The 17447-nt window shown below is 40.7% G+C and overlaps 1 protein-coding gene across 4 annotated transcripts in view; it reads right to left on the bottom strand.

Moving 5' to 3' along the window:
• The window catches only part of Phka2 (phosphorylase kinase regulatory subunit alpha 2), a 67251-nt gene that overhangs the window by 44354 nt on the left and 5450 nt on the right, over positions 1-17447 (bottom strand). For all 4 annotated transcript variants that reach the window (XM_004866151.4, XM_087193671.1, XM_087193670.1 and 1 more), the window contains exons 2-4: positions 5170-5328; positions 2071-2118; positions 853-1021 (exon numbers count right to left, since the gene is read on the bottom strand). In XM_004866151.4, the coding sequence (XP_004866208.2) occupies positions 853-1021; positions 2071-2118; positions 5170-5328 (376 nt within the window). The remainder of the gene's footprint in view (positions 1-852; positions 1022-2070; positions 2119-5169; positions 5329-17447) is intronic.

Here is a 17447-nt window from a genome sequence, read left to right as displayed (position 1 = left end):
AGCATGGACACTGCAGGCTGGTCAGCTCACTCTGGGCACACGGTGTTTAAATATAACTTTGATAAGTGAGGATGTGTCCAGAGACGGTGAGCACAGTAGTGAGTGGGAGAGCTGACAGGACATGGTGCTAATCTTGGAGGAGAAAAGTCAAAGAACATTTATGAGTCTTTTTGCAGATATTTTGAACTGCCTGAGGTCACTCCAGGAAGTAAGCCAGAGTATAGGAAGGAAACTGTGGGCTCCACAGCAGGAAGCTAACAGCTGGCTCAACAGCCCTCATCCTCAAAGTGCCCAGATGGAGGCCAATGGTCTTGTCCACAGCTCACAGACCAAGTCCCTCATTCCCTGTCCTACCATAGACACAAATGCATGTGGCATCACAGAGAAACATGCATTTCCTTTGCATAAACTGCTTATTTACAATACAGATTACTATGGTTTTAATGTGTTCCCTCCAACAATGAGTGTTGCCAATGTGCTGATATTAAGAGGTGGGGCCTAGATGAAGTGACTGGACCATGATGGCTCCTCACCCTTGTGAACTGGGACTAAGACCCTTATAAAAGAGGCTTTCTATAGTGGTCAATTCTCTTGTCCTTCTGCTGCCATGTGAGGACACAGGATTCTTCCCCTTCAGAGTATACAGCCCTCATCAGACCACTGAACCTCTCAGAGCCTTGTTCCTGGACTTCCCAGCCTCCAGAACTATGAGAAAATAAATTTCTGTTTATAAATTTCCCAGTCTCAGGTATTTTGTTACAGTAGCACAAATGGACTAAGATATTGTCCCCCTCCCCAGTCCCTTTCTGGACTGTCCCCCTCTGAATAATGGGCTCAATCACCCTGGCTCACCTGAGGCAGTCATCTGGGCCAGGAATAGGAGGAACAGGGAGGTGGCATCCACCTGGAGGTGGCCCCACTGGTCATCACCCACCACGGTGCTGCATGTGGCAGTGTTGTACTTGGCGTGCAGGCTGTCCTTGGTACTCTGAGTATGCTTGAACTTCTCCACTTTGTCCACCTGAGGGAGAAGGCAAGCAGGCTCTACATAGCTTCATATGTTCATGGCTGGGAGTGGTCACATCCAGGGCTAGTCACCTGACTCTAGGCCTCTTATCTGCTACCTCTGGGAGCCAGAGGGACAGGAGGCAGCTGCTAGTAAGCACTACACATAGGGGCTGTGCAAAAGATTCTTCCTGCCCATTCACTGAAAATGCCCCAGCCCCAGAGTTTAACCAGCTCTGCAGGGGCTAGGGTCATGCCAAAGGGCGTCTTTGCTTATAGATCCCCAGCTGCGGCACATGGTAGATACTGAAGGGGGGGGGGCAGAGATCTGTTTAAATTTCAACTTTTTGTTTCCTAATATTGAAAGGAAAAGAGCAACTGTCTTTGAACATGCTGACTGAGGATAGAGGCCACATCACATTCATCTTTGAATTTGTGCAGATTCTAATATAATATTCTAATACAGCATGTACTCAATGAATTGTTTTATTTACACCTCGTTGAAAATACAAGCAAATAGCAATGTCAAGTTTTAAAAATTCAAGCACTTAATCTCAAAGGAAAATATACCCTTTTATAAACTTGACAGAAAAAACAATAGTTCGTGGCTTTCTACAAGTGTCCTTTAAAGATTATTTTGTTAATTTTTTAAAAAGACATGCTCTTTCTTTTACACTAACTTTTTTTTTTGAGACAAGGTCTCACTATGTACTGTGTAGTTTAGGCTGGCCTTGAACTCACTATGTAGCCCAGGCTGGCCTCAAACTCATGGCAATCCTCCTGCCTCAGCCTCCCAAGTGCTGGGATTATAGGTGTGTGCCACCACGCCCAGCTCATACACATGCTAACTCTTCAAAAGAGATTCTCAGAAACAGCACACTTTGTGACCATGGTTTTACAGTATAATAAAACTATCAAAGACAATTCAAAAAGAGAAAATAAGCAAAATATTTTCAGTTTTTCTCTTAAGAAAAGTTCAAAACACATTAAGCATGTTAATTGTCACAATTAAAATGACCTAAAATACTCACTCTGAAGCTCTGCAAGCACGTGTTTGTCACCTACCTGTCGCATCATGCACTGGAGGAGACCTCGCATTAGCTTCACCACGTTCTATGGAAATAAAGTGGTATCGATAACAGGACTTGGGTTCCTTGTTCCCCCAAAAACATCTCCTTATTCCCACATAGACAATAAACCAGTGGCTGCTTGGGAACTTCTCTGAAAAGGCCAATTCCAAGCATACACGGATATTATCCTCGGTCATATTACTGCTACGTCTCTATTCTATTACAAAGAAAAATCTTGACAAAGCAATTTATCTCAAATAAAAGGCTTGGTTGGATGGCATCTTCCAGCTCTGAAATTCAGACACTCCCTACTGATATTTCAGCAACACAATTTTTATAAGCCTAGTAATTTGGAGCTTTATGTCACATTTTTAGTAATTTATTTTTGTTATAGTAAGAATGAATTCAGCCCACCACGCCTGCTCAAAAGTAATGATGTTTTGCTAAAAGGACCATTTGTGACACATTACTGCACTATTGAGTAAAGTTCTTACAAAATGCAAGTGGCAGCCAAAGTTCCTTAATAATATGACGCATTGCAACCAATTATTATTATCATTAATAAAAATAATCATCAATCAATTAGAAACTATATCCAGGCATTCTGCAAAACACTTTACTTGGATTATCTGAAATGCTTGCACCAGCCTTATGAGATAGGAAGCATTATTGCCCCACTCTAAACCCGAGGCTGAACAAAGTGAAGCAACACTGCTCAAGTCTCCCAGCTGACATGGGGTAGGGCAAGGACAATGCCCAGGCAGTCGGATTTAGATGCCAGGTTTGTGGGGTTTTTGTTTGTTTGTTTGTTTTTCCCTTGTAGTACTGGTGACTGAATCCAGGGCTTTGTGCATGCAAGGCAAATACCTACCACTGAGCTATATCCCCAGAAAGTTTGAGCTCTAACTAGCACACTGCGTTACTTCCATTTCCTGCACAGCTAAGGCTCATTTAAAGACTGGTCTGAATATGGCCTGTTCAAAACTCTATAAAATAAGTGGCTGGAGAGTAGGATATTTTCTAGGTCAAAACAGCCTGGGAGAAAGAAGTTTCTACCCAGGGGCATGGAAACATGCTCTCTCGTAGAATGTACATAAGAGAGGGGAGGACATTATAAAGGGGCCTGAAAGTTTGTCACCAGTGAAACGTCTAGAATGAACTGCCCATCAGATCCTTCCACTTCTAAAATTCTATGATTCTAGAATATAGTATCACTTTATGCCATAAACTCTGTTGGGGCAGAAAATTCTACCTCATAATTAGGAGGTAAAATTAGAATAATTATAATTAATATTTCCTACAATGTATACAGGATAAACATTTGTCAATTAACTTGCCCTCAAAGTTATTTTCCACTAGGAAGAAGTACAGTGGTTCCCAACTGGAGGTCATTGCCATCCACCAGGAGTGGGAAAGCATCTGGAAACGTGGGTGTGGAGGAATTTTAACAATCACAATGAGAGAGGTGAGGGCTGCTGGCATTTACAGAGAAGGGACCAGAGACCTGAAATATCCCACAATGCATGGCATAGTGTCACACAATGACAGGCTGTACTGCCTGAGCCCAAAATGCAGTAGCGTCCCTACTGAGTATCACTGGAAGATCCCTGTGTTGTTTTTTATAATCCAGGGAGAAATCTTTAGTTTAATTAACTATACTCATCAAATAGTAAAAGGCATTAAATGTGATACAATCTGGCCTGTTTGTGTCTCATTATTGTTTGTCAAGGAGCCGCAAATCTAGTCAATTTTAATCCAGCTCGGTAGGGGTGTGTCTGTCTGTGTGTGTGTGTGTGTGTGTGTGTGTGTGTCGGTATCTGTGTAGGTGGACACTGCTTTACTCGATTTTGTCTTAAAGAGTGATGAGAGATTTTAAAGGCATTAACATCAAACTATTATACTAGTAAGTGAATGAATCTCTTACATAAAACTCATCCATGTTCTTAGAGGAGCATTCAATACTTGTAGCAATTTTGAAAACTTGCCTCACCTCCAAGACTAGGTGATCTCACCACCTCATACTCAGCATGTCTGGTCAAATCCAAATCTTGTTCCTACAAATAAGCTTCTTCCTTAGCTGTCAAAGCTTCCTTCATGCTGCCTGTCATTCATGCCCACTTTGATTGTTATAAACAAATACAAATGGGCCGGAAGAACCTTCTCAGACCTGATGATCCACTGGCTATGAGGGCTATCCAGAAATGTATGAATTAAGGATAAATCCTAGGGCTAGGGAGGGGTGTAGCTCAGTAGTAGGGTGGGTGCTTAGCATTCATGAGGCCCAAGATTCAATCTGCAGCACAAATGAACAAGTAAATCCCAAAAGCTCTCATGCGAAAAGAATTATACTTTTATATTTCAATGCTCCCTATATCAATGCTATCACTCCAAACATCTGGGAAATACCTATTGTGTTTCAGGGAAGGATATTTTCTTGCAAACTCAACAATGGCAAATCTTTGTTTTGGTGGGTATTTTGGTTTCTGATTTGGGGAAACAACAAAAAGATTTGCTTGTGCTAGATGGTGAATAACATAGGCACAAAAATTAGGCACCATCTGGTTCAAAACTAAAGAGTAACCACTCAGACTAGAAAGGTATTTTAAGGGAAGTTTCGAAAATGTTTTAAGCAGTGTCTGTCAATGGTATTTGGATAAATATTCTTTCAATGTGACTACTCTGAAGAGTACATACTTTGGAATGTGTAGCTCTGATGTACTGACATTTTATAAGTGATCATAATGGTTTACAATGATGTCTTGATATAAATCCGTATAAAATTGATAGAGCCTGTTTAAAATAGAGCATGTGCTTGCTAGTTAGGTAAACTGACACTTTGAGGTTTCAATTTGGATGTTTTCATTTCTCACTTGGTGTGATTTTTGATGTTGTCATTATTTTATCACGGGGAAAAAAAATCAGAGACAGGTGTGAGGTTGAGCCCATCTAAGTGCTTTCTCCAAACAGTCTATAGCAGAAATGCAGGAGAAGCCTGTACCCTAACTGTTCTGCCCACACAGCTACTTCCTTGTGGATTTTCCAGTTCAAGGAACAGATGCTGAGCAGCCAAGACACAGCCATCAGTCACCATTACCTGTTCCAACTCATAGGCTTTGGCCTTGTCTTCATCGCGGTCGGCATTCTTGCGGTAGGCCATGCCCAGGCCCCACACAGCCAGGATGCTGTAGATGTTGTCCCGCACCCACGCATCTTTCTGTTCATGGCTGGCTGACAGTAGCCCTGTGACAGGGTTCTAGTAGAGAAAAGACACAAAATGGCTTATCACCCTTCACACAGCTTCTGGGCAATGAATGCTCACAGACAAGGACCAGGGATGAGGAGTGGAGAGACCAGAGTTCTCATCCTTGCTCTACCAGTAATAGTGTGATCTTGAGAAAGTAGTCACATCACTTCTCTGTGCCTGTTTCCTTACTTGTACAATTATGAGATGAGACTAGAAAATGTCTAAGGAATCTTCCAACGCTTATGATGTTTTTGCACTTCCAGATCAGACCACATTGTTTTAAGTAACAAAAGAGAAGAAACAACATGAAAAGCCTGCAAGGCTTCACTAATCTGTGCATCATGGGCCTTAGGTCTTCTCTGGCCTTCACGCTTGCATATCAGTTGGTAAACAACTGAATCTAGGATCAAGGGACTAGGACCCAGGTCCCCGCTCCACTTTCTAGACCTGTGTGCCTGGGGAAGCCACTTTCTCTATCTGGATCTCTGCTGTCTCATCTGCAATGTAGATACTCCACATGCCTAAACAGAAAGTGCTGAGCAGAAGGACAGCTGTGATGTCACTGGTATTTAAAAAGGCAGCTGAGTCGCTAAAAAGCCAAACTTTCACATAAAAAACTGCACACAAAATGTTCATAGCAGCATTATTTATAAATACTACAAAGCAGATAGGCTAAATGAACAGATAAACAGCTGATGAACAGATAAACAAAATACAGCTTTTACAATACTTTTTAGTAGAAAGGAAATATTAACACATACTGTAACATGGATGAACCTTGAAAGCGTTATGCTAAATGAAAGAAGCCAGTCACAAAGGCCACAAACTGAGTGATTCCATTTATATGAAATGTCCAGAGTATACAAATCTGTACAGGTGAAAGATCAGTGGTGGCCTAGAGGTGGGAATGGAGGTGGAGTGGGGAAGTGAGAGGCTGCTAATAGGTTTTTTCTTTTCTTTTTGGAGGTGATGAAATGCTCTAAAACCGATTGTAGTAATGGATGCACAATTCTGAACACACTAAAAATCATTCAATTGTACACTTTAAATAGGAGAAGTACACAAGTAAATTATACCTCCATGAGCAATTAATTTTTAAAAGCCAGTCCCAATAACTCTGAGCCTAGAAATAAAATAGATAAGAAATGAGTGACATAAAGATAAAACCTCTGTTGACTTTTCCTGAAAATATACAAAGAAATACGTAACTAATAAAATGCACCACAACAATCAGAATTTTGCCAGCTCAGAAGGACACATTACTTAATAGAGCTGAGGGTGTAGCTTTGTGGTAGAGCATTTCTCTAGCATGCACAAAGCCCTGGGTTTGATCCCTGACACCATAAAGCAGAAAAAAAAAAAAAACCACAAGGCAAAACAACAGTAACAACAAAACAACCTTTACCCAAAAGGGTCCATAAAATTGACAAGACGGCTCAAAAAACTCCATTGGGTACTTTCAAAATGATACTTCCAAGGTTATTAGGTTAAAAAAAATGCCATTTCAGGTAGACTTTTTCTTTTAACTAATCCATGCTGTCAACAAAACATCTAAAACTCAACTGATATTACCTTCAGGGGCAACCACATTCACTGTGTTGACATAGTTCTCCAACTAGAAACTACACATCAGTGGCATCAAAGGTATCCAGAACTGAAGTCTAGGAATGACTGAGTGAAAGTATAATTCTTATTCCAATAGTAGATTAACAATTCCTTTTAAAAATCACTATTCACCAGCAACAGATAACATACGTATCCTTATCTATTCTGAGGCCTGCTGGGTAAACCTGGGTCAGGAAATCATCAGGAGATCCAGAGTAAGAACTCAACCCCTTCCTGGTGTCCTCATGAACTGTGAGTCTACAGAGATAAACAACCTTTTGGTGACACAGCAATGAGCACTTGCACATAGTGCCAAGTGTGGTTTGGATTATGAAATGTCACTATCCTGTTAACTGAAAGTCAGCTCTTTTATTCTTTAGTTTGGCCTTAACTGTTTGAGTGGATTCGTTTATTCCACCCAAGACTAGACTACAGAGAAGGAGTTTGGGTGTTTCAGGGGAAACCCGCATTCACAACTATGCATACCCCAGCCTTGTTGAATTGGGGTGCTACTGCACTCACCAAAAAGGAATGTCTTATGACCTGCTTCTCTCTTTAAATTTATAAAACATACTGCATTATGTTCGAAGATGTGGCTAGTTCCATTTTAATGTGATTTATAAAAAGTGTAATGACCACAGACTGGCATGTACTCTTTCACTTCCAGTCTGCTGTCCCTCCTAATAAAGATGACCCAATGGTTTTGTCCTTGAGTTCTTCCCCCAGTTGGAGATGGATTTTGCTGCATCACCTAAACTTTCCCTAGTTCTTGTGAACCATCCAAACATATCCATCCCTTTAGACCTCTGGGGTCTCTGGTTTACACTCTACAAGCTAAACACAAACAAACACAGGCAAACACAGATCCTAGAAAGAAGGTGGGTAATTTGTCTAGGATAAGCCTATGGTTTCAGATAGGATCAGTTTAACCATATGCTGTTTTCTAATCCTTTAAAAATATTAGTTATACCTCTACCTGCATATAATAACACTGCAGAACTGTGTTTAATCATATAGATGTGTCTTTTTCAGCTGTCTTTTTCATCTCTTTTTTACTTGTTCCCTTCTTCCCTCATTTTAGCAATTTCCATAAACACAGCCTTTGTAACAATTTGTACATATTTGGCCATGTTTTTTCTCTGTGCTACTAAAATCAGACATCATATATTGAATCGGATATGTGTGTATGTTAATATATAAATTTCTATTAATGCACAAGTTTTATTGGGGGGAGTGTCAATTTTTTTGGGGGGGGTTACTGGGAATCAAACTCAGGGCCTCGATGCTTGCCAGGCAGGCACTGCACCGCTGAGCTACAACCCCGGCCCAGTTTTTTTTTTTTGTACCAGGGATCGAACTTGGGCCCTTGCGCTTGTGAGGCAGGTGGCGGAACCACTGAGCTAAATCCCTGGGCCCCTGGCTCATTTTTAATGATTAGTACTGTAAGATCACTGATCACCTCTCATTTTTCTTCTCATTCAACAGAACCTTATGAGATCCCTCAAGCCAACCGGTATACCTCAAACTAGTGAGCTTTAGAGGCAGCATAATATTCCACAATGCATGCACATTATAATGCATCTACTCATTTGCCCTTATGATGGGTATTTATTTCTTTTCCAGGGTCATTTTTTTCCACTACAAAAATACTGCAATAAATATCCTTATGAGATATACTTTTTTCAATAGTGCCTTTACCTTTACTTTTTTTGGTACAGAATCCCCAAAATGGGATTGCTGGGTTGATAGGTTATATGCATATGTACTTTTAATAAATATCCCCCATCCCTACCAGTGAGTTATCAAAATTTGAAATTTTTTGTTTGTTTGATGGGCATAAGGTGTCATCTCATCACCGCCCTTATTTTTAAAATTTTTATTTCCCTGACTACCAATGAATTTAAGCATCTATTCATTCGGGGGGGGGGGGCACCAGATTTGCTCTTCTGTGAGCTAATTTTTAGTTTTTTGAAACCAGGTACTATTTCACCATTTCTACACACTGTTTCTAGCTACGCCTCTGAGCGCAAACTGTTCAAAGCTCTATCATAATCCTGCAGTGACCTTGGGGAAATGACTTTGGCATCTCAATCCATGAAATGGGGATTGTATCAATGCCTGTACTTCATAGGGTGCTTTGTGAGGATTAAATGAGCTAACATGTATCAAGCATTTTGGACTGTGTCTGACATACATAAGTAAGCAATAACTGCTAACTATATTTAGTGTTATTGACCTATTTGAAGAGCTTTCATTCACATTATTTCTTCTTCATATAATTATAATAATTTCAGGAAATGATATGAAGATACATGGTTAGGGGAAGAATGTGCAAATCAGCTCAATGTACCCATCATTTTTATTAGGAAAAAAAACTAAGTCTGGGTACCCTCTTTTTTATTATCTATTTATATTTTTATTTAATTGACATAACTGTACATGTTTATGAGGTACAGTGTGATAATTCAATACATATATATGTGTAATGATCAAATCTGAGTAATTAGCATTTTCATTTCCTTAAACATTATCATTTCTTGTTTTTTATTAGTCCATGTTTGCAGTACACCATGATTACATTCCTTGTGGGGAGTTGGCACATGTACATAACACATCTTCATTCTTTTTTCATCTCCTTCTCCTCCCCTACCTCTGTTATCTTTATAGTAAATATTATCAGTTGAGATATTTTTGTCCAGCTGATATTTTTGAAACAAACAAATAATCAAACACTTGGCAAGTCTGCACCCTCTCCCTACCCCAGCTCTTGCCTTTCTCCTTCCAATCTGAATTGTGTTCACTCATAAATTTTCTCTTTCTATTTTACTTTATTAAACTCTCTGTGCACTTTGCCTTAAAGAATAATGACCAAATTAACATCAGCAGCAAGCTCTATAATAATATCCATTCTCTCATTCAACAGTCACTTCTTGAGGTGACCAGATATGGGATCATGAAGGAAGATAGGACAACTACAAGGATATCTAGGAATAATAAAGGAGTAGGTATCACAGTACAGTCTCAATGGAGAGAGCATGGCCCTGTGCTGAGATTTGGACCTCTGCTGCTTACTACCCTGACAGTGACAGACTTGAATTCTAGGATAAGAAGCCCAGAGCAGATGGTCCTCACATAAATTGTGTTTCATCGAGGGCAAGGGGCCAAGAGCTGGGCACACTGTCCTTTAACTCTAGTCATTTATTCCTCTTACCTTCTCCATCTCTTCTGTTTCTAATCTAGGGAAAGTACTCTTGTTGGCTTCTGTTTGTGAGAAAAAAGAGCCGGGCCCTAAGGCCTAGACTGGTAACAAATAACACCAAAATCTCAGTGGCTTCTTATAACAAACATTTACTTCTCATCCATGCCTGTGTCCATCTCAGGTATGGTTTTACTCGGTGTTATCTTCTCTGAAACAGCCTGTATCTAAAACATTACCTGCCTCCTAGCAGGGGAAAAAGACAACTAATCATGACAGTTCACCATGAAGATGTAACAATCCTAAATGTGTATGAATCTATGAGATATGAGTACACAGATGGACAAATCACAGTCCAGTCCAGAAATAGAACCATACAAATATGGCACACTGATTCTTGACAAAGGCCTAAAGACAATCCAAGGGAGAGAACAAGCCTTTTAACAAATATTGTTGGGACAAATGGACATATATTTGCAAGAAAATGAACCTTGATCTATATCCTGTATCTGTACAGTTAGGAGAATACTGCCTCTCAACCATGTTGAGTCTTCTGATCTACAAATGTGGGACATCTTTCCGGTACAACTTTAAGCATTACTCCCACACTATAAACTTCCTAAGGGTAAAGTCTGTCTTTTTGTTTACAGCCTAACCTAAGTCCAATTAGTTACTAAATAAATAAACAAAAGTGTAATAAAGGTTATGTTTTTACTGATTTATAACATGAAATATCTTTTGAAATATACTTAAAAGAGCCATTGTGGCTGTACATCCTGTAATCCTAACTACTTGGGAGGCAGAGGTAGGATGATTAAAAGTTCAAGCCCACCCTGGGCAACTTAGCGAGATGCTATCTTAAAATAAAATTTAAAAGGGTTGAGGATGTAGCTCAATGGTAAAACACTTACTTAGCATGCACAAGGGGATCTGAGTTTGATCCCCAGCACCAAAACAAAAAACAAAAAAATTTAAAGGTGTAGATATTATCTATCGATATATCTGTATTCTGCATAGCTAATACAAGGACAGTGGCTCCTCAAGTCATGACTGGCCTGACATAGGAACAACTTGGGTTAATCAGGTTAATGGAAGATTCATCTACCTCTTGTTATCTATAGCATATACCCAGGTAAGCGTCTAGATCTCAGCTGTATTGACTTATAACCGATTTGAATTATAACCAGCCCTCAGGAACCAATCGAGTTCGTAAGTCAAGGGTCCACTGTAGTTTGCAATTTAAGAGAACTTGTTTTGTTCAACCTTTCTCCAGGAAAACCTGAAGAAGCAAATCAGACATGCACAGTGTGAACCTTGGGAATGATTCAACCTTAAGATAAACTCTCACTTTTGCTTTAAAGGTAGAAAAGTGGTCCCAGCACTCAGGGAGGCCGAGGCAGGAGGATTGCAAGTTTGAGCCCAGCCTGGGAAACTGCCATTTAGTGAGATCCTGTTTCAAAATAAAAAATTAAAAGTGGGCTGGGGATGTAGCCCAGTGTGAAGGCCCTGGGTTCACTCTCCAGTCAAAACACGGAAACTTCAAACTAGTAAATGGCTTATTATTCAACTCAGATATGTTATGGGTGAAATAAAAAACAGTAACCTCATGAGACAGAGGTGAAGGTTAAAGAGGCAGAAGTTAAGGCACTAAATTTCAGTGGGGGTCAGAGTAGAGCCGAGGATGACTAGAGAAGACAGGGTATATAGCTCCCTAGGGTGATGTGTGTGTACTTTTGAAACATATATTCAACATAATTTTCTACTTGCAAATGAAAAGAAAGAGCTTAAGTTTTCATACAAGCTCAAGAAACAGTGCTGATACAATCTTCTTGGCTGATGGCAACACAAAGATGATTCTCAAAGCAAGCAAGGGATGGGGGAAGAGTTTAACAACAGAAGAAGGCAGAGATGCTGAAAAGGCAACATGCACTGCTCCCTAGAGGTTGTGTGCAAACGAGGGGAGGGGTGGGTAAGGGCTACAGTGTGGATGCTGAGCCAATAGTGGACCAGGAAAAATGCTCTGGACTTGGATAACAGATTGAAACAAACTAGATGGAATTCGACGAAGATTTGTTTATTAGGCTCATATGTTTAATAAATGTTTGCTCAACTAATTTTTTTGGGGGTGGTACCATAGATTGAACTCAGGACCTTGTGCTTGCGAGGCAGGCGCGGTGCCACTGAGCCAAATCCCAGGCCTGGGATTTTTATTAATTTTATTTTACTAATTTTATTAGCTATCACCCCCACACTTGAATTGACTCAGCTCCCTTTACACATACATTCCCACCCCCAGAACCCTAACCAGTCTTTACATGGAGCCTCTTCTTTCTTCCAAATCACCCGCTGCCCCAGCAGCTACTATGTGACCCAGCCACAGCCTGCCCCAACGTTTAGGTACAAGAAAATTCAACTGTACAACATTGACTGCAGATTTTAACAGCAACCTACCAACAGCATGAGTGCCATATATCACAGAGTCAGTGCTGTGTTAGCATAAGTAGAGGGAGTAGAGGGATGTAGCTCAGTGGTACAGCACTTGCCTAGCATATATGAGGCCCTATGTTTGATTCCCAGCACCACAAAAAATAAAGTTTCCAGAACAAGGGAAAATAGAGCCTCACTGAACTGCCAGCTTGACAGAGCACATCTGGTGTATTTTGTCAAAGCCAAACACTGTGTTTTAAAAGGGACATTTACTACCTAGAACATACCCAGAGGAGGGTGATAGGGCCATAAAGAGGCTCAGAGCCATGTCTGATGGGAACAGGGAAAGAAAATGGGTGTTTGGTTTAAGAAAGGTTTAAGGGAAGGCCAGTTGGTTGCTTCAAATCCCTCTGAAAGAGGGATTTTATTTATTTTATTATTTTATTTTTTGATTATTGCTCTTCAGATCTCAACTCAAGGTAAGAACTTCCTAACACTTAGAACTGTCCAAACAGAATGGACAGGGTTTGAGTGATGTAGGCTCTGACTGTGGTATTCTTTGGACAGAAGGACACTGGGTCCATCCCACATAGGAGGAATAGTAGATAGTGATTAAGAGCATGTCTTTGTAAGACACCCCTGTGTTCCAGTCTCTGCTCTGCTACTTGCTAGCTATGCGATCTTAGGCAAATTAACCTCTCTGGGCCTTGATTTCCCTTACTAGAAAAGAGAGAGTTCAAAGCAGACTGGAGAGTGTGTCTTGCCTTGGACCCTCCCCAACCCCCAGTGGAAATGTCACCTCTTCCTGTCTGGCACCTGTTCCCCCTTTTGGTAATGCCCTATGATTTCCCCTGCTCTGACTCAGTGTGGTTCTAGTGGGGATGACTCCATCAGTGCCTGCATCCTGGCCTTGGCTCCAGCTCCAGGGCAGGACATGTGCCTCAAGCCTGACTAATCCAGGCACAGTTTGAAGATGGGTGAACAAGCCAACCTGGACCAAATGAGAGCCATTCTCAGTCAAGGATTTCATTGGAGCCACTATAGAAAAAGCTTGCTTTCTTCAGAGGCTACCACCCTGCAAGACTATAACCTGGACCTGCCAAGGGGTCACTTCTGCCAACACACAAGATGAGCCTGCTGGAGAATAAAGCCTACTCAGAGTCAAACAGGGGCAAACAATGTGAAGAGCTGTGTCAGTTACTTTTCTCTCGTTGCTGAGACAAAATACCCAACACCCAAAGTTAAAGGGGAAGGAGTTTATTTAGCTCACAGTTTGTAGAGGTTTCAGTCCACAGTTGGCTGGCTCCAAGACAGGGATGGCAAATGGGCATCACAGAGGAGAAACAACATGGCACACACAAGGTAGCAAAGGCAACAAGAGGAGAGTTTAACAGCATCTTTCTGCCCCTTTTATTTTATTCCGACTACCGGGATTAGGGCGGTGCCAAACCAATCACTCAGTGTAGCAGTGGTTTAGTAATCACACGCCCTTAACCCCAGCAGCACACATTCCAGATTCAACTACCTCTGAAAAAGAAAGTCCCACCTCATCTGCATGAGGCTTTGGGGGACATCTAAACACAAACCATAACAAGAGCCATATTTGATCATTTGAGTTTCTGAATCTACCCATGCTTGAATCTAGAACAATATCCTGGACTGGTCATTTCCAATTGAAAGAATACTGACAAATATAACAAATGTCTATAAGGCCATGGTGAACTAGACACTGTGAAAACACTTAATTTTATGTTACTAAGCGAGGCAATTGCCTCAATGGGATGCAAGACTGAGGCAAAATTAAGGCAAAATGCGTATGTGCTTGATGTTAGCACTAAAGTATGTACATTTAACAGTCTGTAATTCAATTTCTAGCTGGGGGGGGGCACAGAAAAGAATGTTGTTATATATATACCAGAAATGGCAGAGGGTATAAATTCCCTCTTTCTCCAACTAAAAATTGAAACAGTTCCTTACTGATTTCCCTGTCTTAACTACTGGTTCCTTCCGAACCATCCTCCACAAGGGTGGTTATAGAAAGACCTAGGATCTCAAGACTATTGCCCTTCTCAGAATGCTCCAATGCCTACAAGATAAAATCTCAATCACTTAGTTTGCCATCTGAGGCTCAGGCTTGTGTGCTGGCTCTCCCTCTCATCCAGCCTAATCACCTGACATCCCTCCTTAGCCCCTCAGAAAACCCAACTGAGTGTATCTTGTATTTCTGAGCCTGTGCACAACATGCTCATGCCTCCCTCCTCTCTGAAGCCTTCTCCAGACACCTAGAACATCAGTTCTTTTCCAATGTTCCCTAGCAAGCCAGAAGTCTCAGACCAGCCCTTACTTTTGGTCTTTTTCCCCTTTGGATTAAGAATCATGAACTGTGTGTCACTGCCTTGCTCAGTTCCAAGGAAGGAAAGCATAGTTCAATTACTTGAATGAAATATTCAGAGGAGAGTAGGATAAATGTTGAAAATATATGATTATGGGCCGAGGATTTAACTCAGTGGTTTTGCTGCCTGCTGGCACAAGCACAAGGACCCGAGTTTGATCCCCGGTACCAAAAAAAAAAAAAAAAAAAGAAAGAAAATATATGATCACTCATCACCACCACCACTGATGTTGGTAAAGGAGAAAACAGAAAGTTAAAAAAAACCTATTACAAAACTCCAAAAACTTGTTAAATTCATTTGTTGTTCTGTAGCTTTAACAATCACCTTTTAAAATATTAAAGGGGAGTAGGGAAGGGCACTATCTTAAGATGGATTTTAAAGCAGGAATTATAGTATTTATATGATTGGACTTATAACTGATACTTCCAGTTGTGTAACAGTCTTTATATATTCAATTAAAAGATAGATTTTATAAAATTTTATATGTAAACTTTAGGTGGTTCAGAGAATCATCTTGAAACTGTAAGCTCATATGTAGCAACTTCGTGCTTTACCTAAGTGGGATCAAAGCGCAAATTTCACTTTTCAATGATGTCTTTCTCTTGCTATCTGTCAATCCCCCCCCCCCCGCCAGGTTTACAAATAATGCACACGCTGCAATATGTCCTGGGCCTAGGCACTGGCACCATCTGATTTAAGTGAATCATGGCTTATAGGGAAATAAACTGGGTTGAGAGCCAACCACTGCAGGCATCCACTTCACTCCAGCATCATTCCAGATCCTAGTGCTCATTTTAGACTTTTCCAAACTTATAGAAACTGCTCTGGGCCTCTTAGCTACAATCAAATGACTTTACAACTCTCCTAGGAGACTTTAATTCTTTGCCACTCTTTCACCAATCCCTACAGTAAAGATGTCAGTCCTTAGCCTACTATAGGGGCAACTTACAAAATATATTAAAACTCAGGGAAGCCGTCAGTTCCCTTCTGACCAACAGCTGAAGTGTTAGGTATCAATGGCTTACTGGTGGCCATGTTAGTACAGTAAACTTTCACCTGAACAGAAGTATAGAGGTCACTATTTGATATTTTCAATTATAAGACTTTTTTATTGCAGACATTTTGGGTTTGCAGCACGTAGATGCCACATATCACTCTGGATCTGGGCTATTGACTTGGGAGTCTCCAGAGGATGTGCTAGGAGTTCACACATGGGCTTTAGTGGAATGGTGAGGAGATAAAGGCTCATGAGACTTTTGAAATTTCTATGTGAACATTTTTTCAGCAAAGGACAGGACATTTAGCTTTCACCAAATACTCAAATGGGCCTGTAATTCATCTGATTAAGAACCACCTCTCTAAATGTATTTTATGAACATAACATTCTGTTTTTCCTTTGTGAGATAGACTGATAATTAATAGTCGTGACAAGCTGAGCAAGTGGCTCATGCCTGTAGTCCTAGCTATTTAGGAGGGTGAAGCAGGGGGATCATTTGAGTCCAGGAGTTTGGGGACAGCCTGAGCAACATAATGAGACCCTGTCTCTAATAAATAAATAAAAAATAAATAAATATTTAAAAATAAATATAAGTGACAAGGACAATATAGCAGAACTAAATTTGGTGGAATATTTCCAGAAACAGTATATTCAAATTTCACCATTTTAACACACAAAGTAAAGAAAGTGCAACTTTGTTTGCTAGTCATAGCAATCTGGTGTATTTAGCTCTACTTCTCTAACCTGCCAAAACCAGAGTGCTTATGACATGGCCACACGCTCACAAGGATGACCTCAACTCCTTAGCTGGGATTCTTTAACTGTGAAAGGACAACAGGAATCTCACTAGATGATCTTCTGGATCCCTACGCAAAGCTTGAAACAATTTTAAGTGTCTTGCCTGTATGGGTTATTATGGTTCTATATTTGTGAATGGAAGATTCAAGGACTTTGGTCTCTACCTTACTCAAATGTTTTTATCTGACTCTAAAATATTTAAAGGATATCCCAGAAAAGGCACAGCAAAAGCCTTCCTCCTGCTGAACTCAAGGAATTGAAGTAGGAAGTGGCAGAAGGCAGGGCAGTAGATTAAATCATGAAAGACAAAATGCTTTGCATGGACTGTTTCCTTTTTTGAATCCACATGGATTAGACAGAACTCTATCAGATGGTCCGTGTGAGATAAGGGACTAAAACGTCATTTCTGTCCTTATAGGACCCAGTGCTGGCCAGAATGCTAGTGCTGGTGCCTGGAGAAGTCCACTTTGGCTGTAGCGGAGAGAAATACTAAATGGGGACTGAAAGGATGAAGGGAGAAGATGGGTGGAGAAACTAGTGCAGGGGTGCAGGCTGGTGAGGCTGGTGGCTTAGATGAAGGTAGTGGTGGTAGTAGAGAGGAACAGAAGCACTGGGTGAGTTAGAGAGATGTTTAGAAGGTGAAATCAACAGAGCTTAGTATGAATTGGACGCAGGTGGGAAAGGAACAAGAAGGAACCAAAAAGACTCTAGT

This window comes from Heterocephalus glaber, unplaced genomic scaffold (genome assembly GCF_053883595.1).
Source record: "Heterocephalus glaber isolate CG9 unplaced genomic scaffold, H.glaber_assembly_v1.0 deba00001594, whole genome shotgun sequence".
Classification (NCBI taxonomy): domain Eukaryota; kingdom Metazoa; phylum Chordata; class Mammalia; order Rodentia; family Bathyergidae; genus Heterocephalus; species Heterocephalus glaber.
This window is presented reverse-complemented; position numbering and strand designations above follow the sequence as displayed.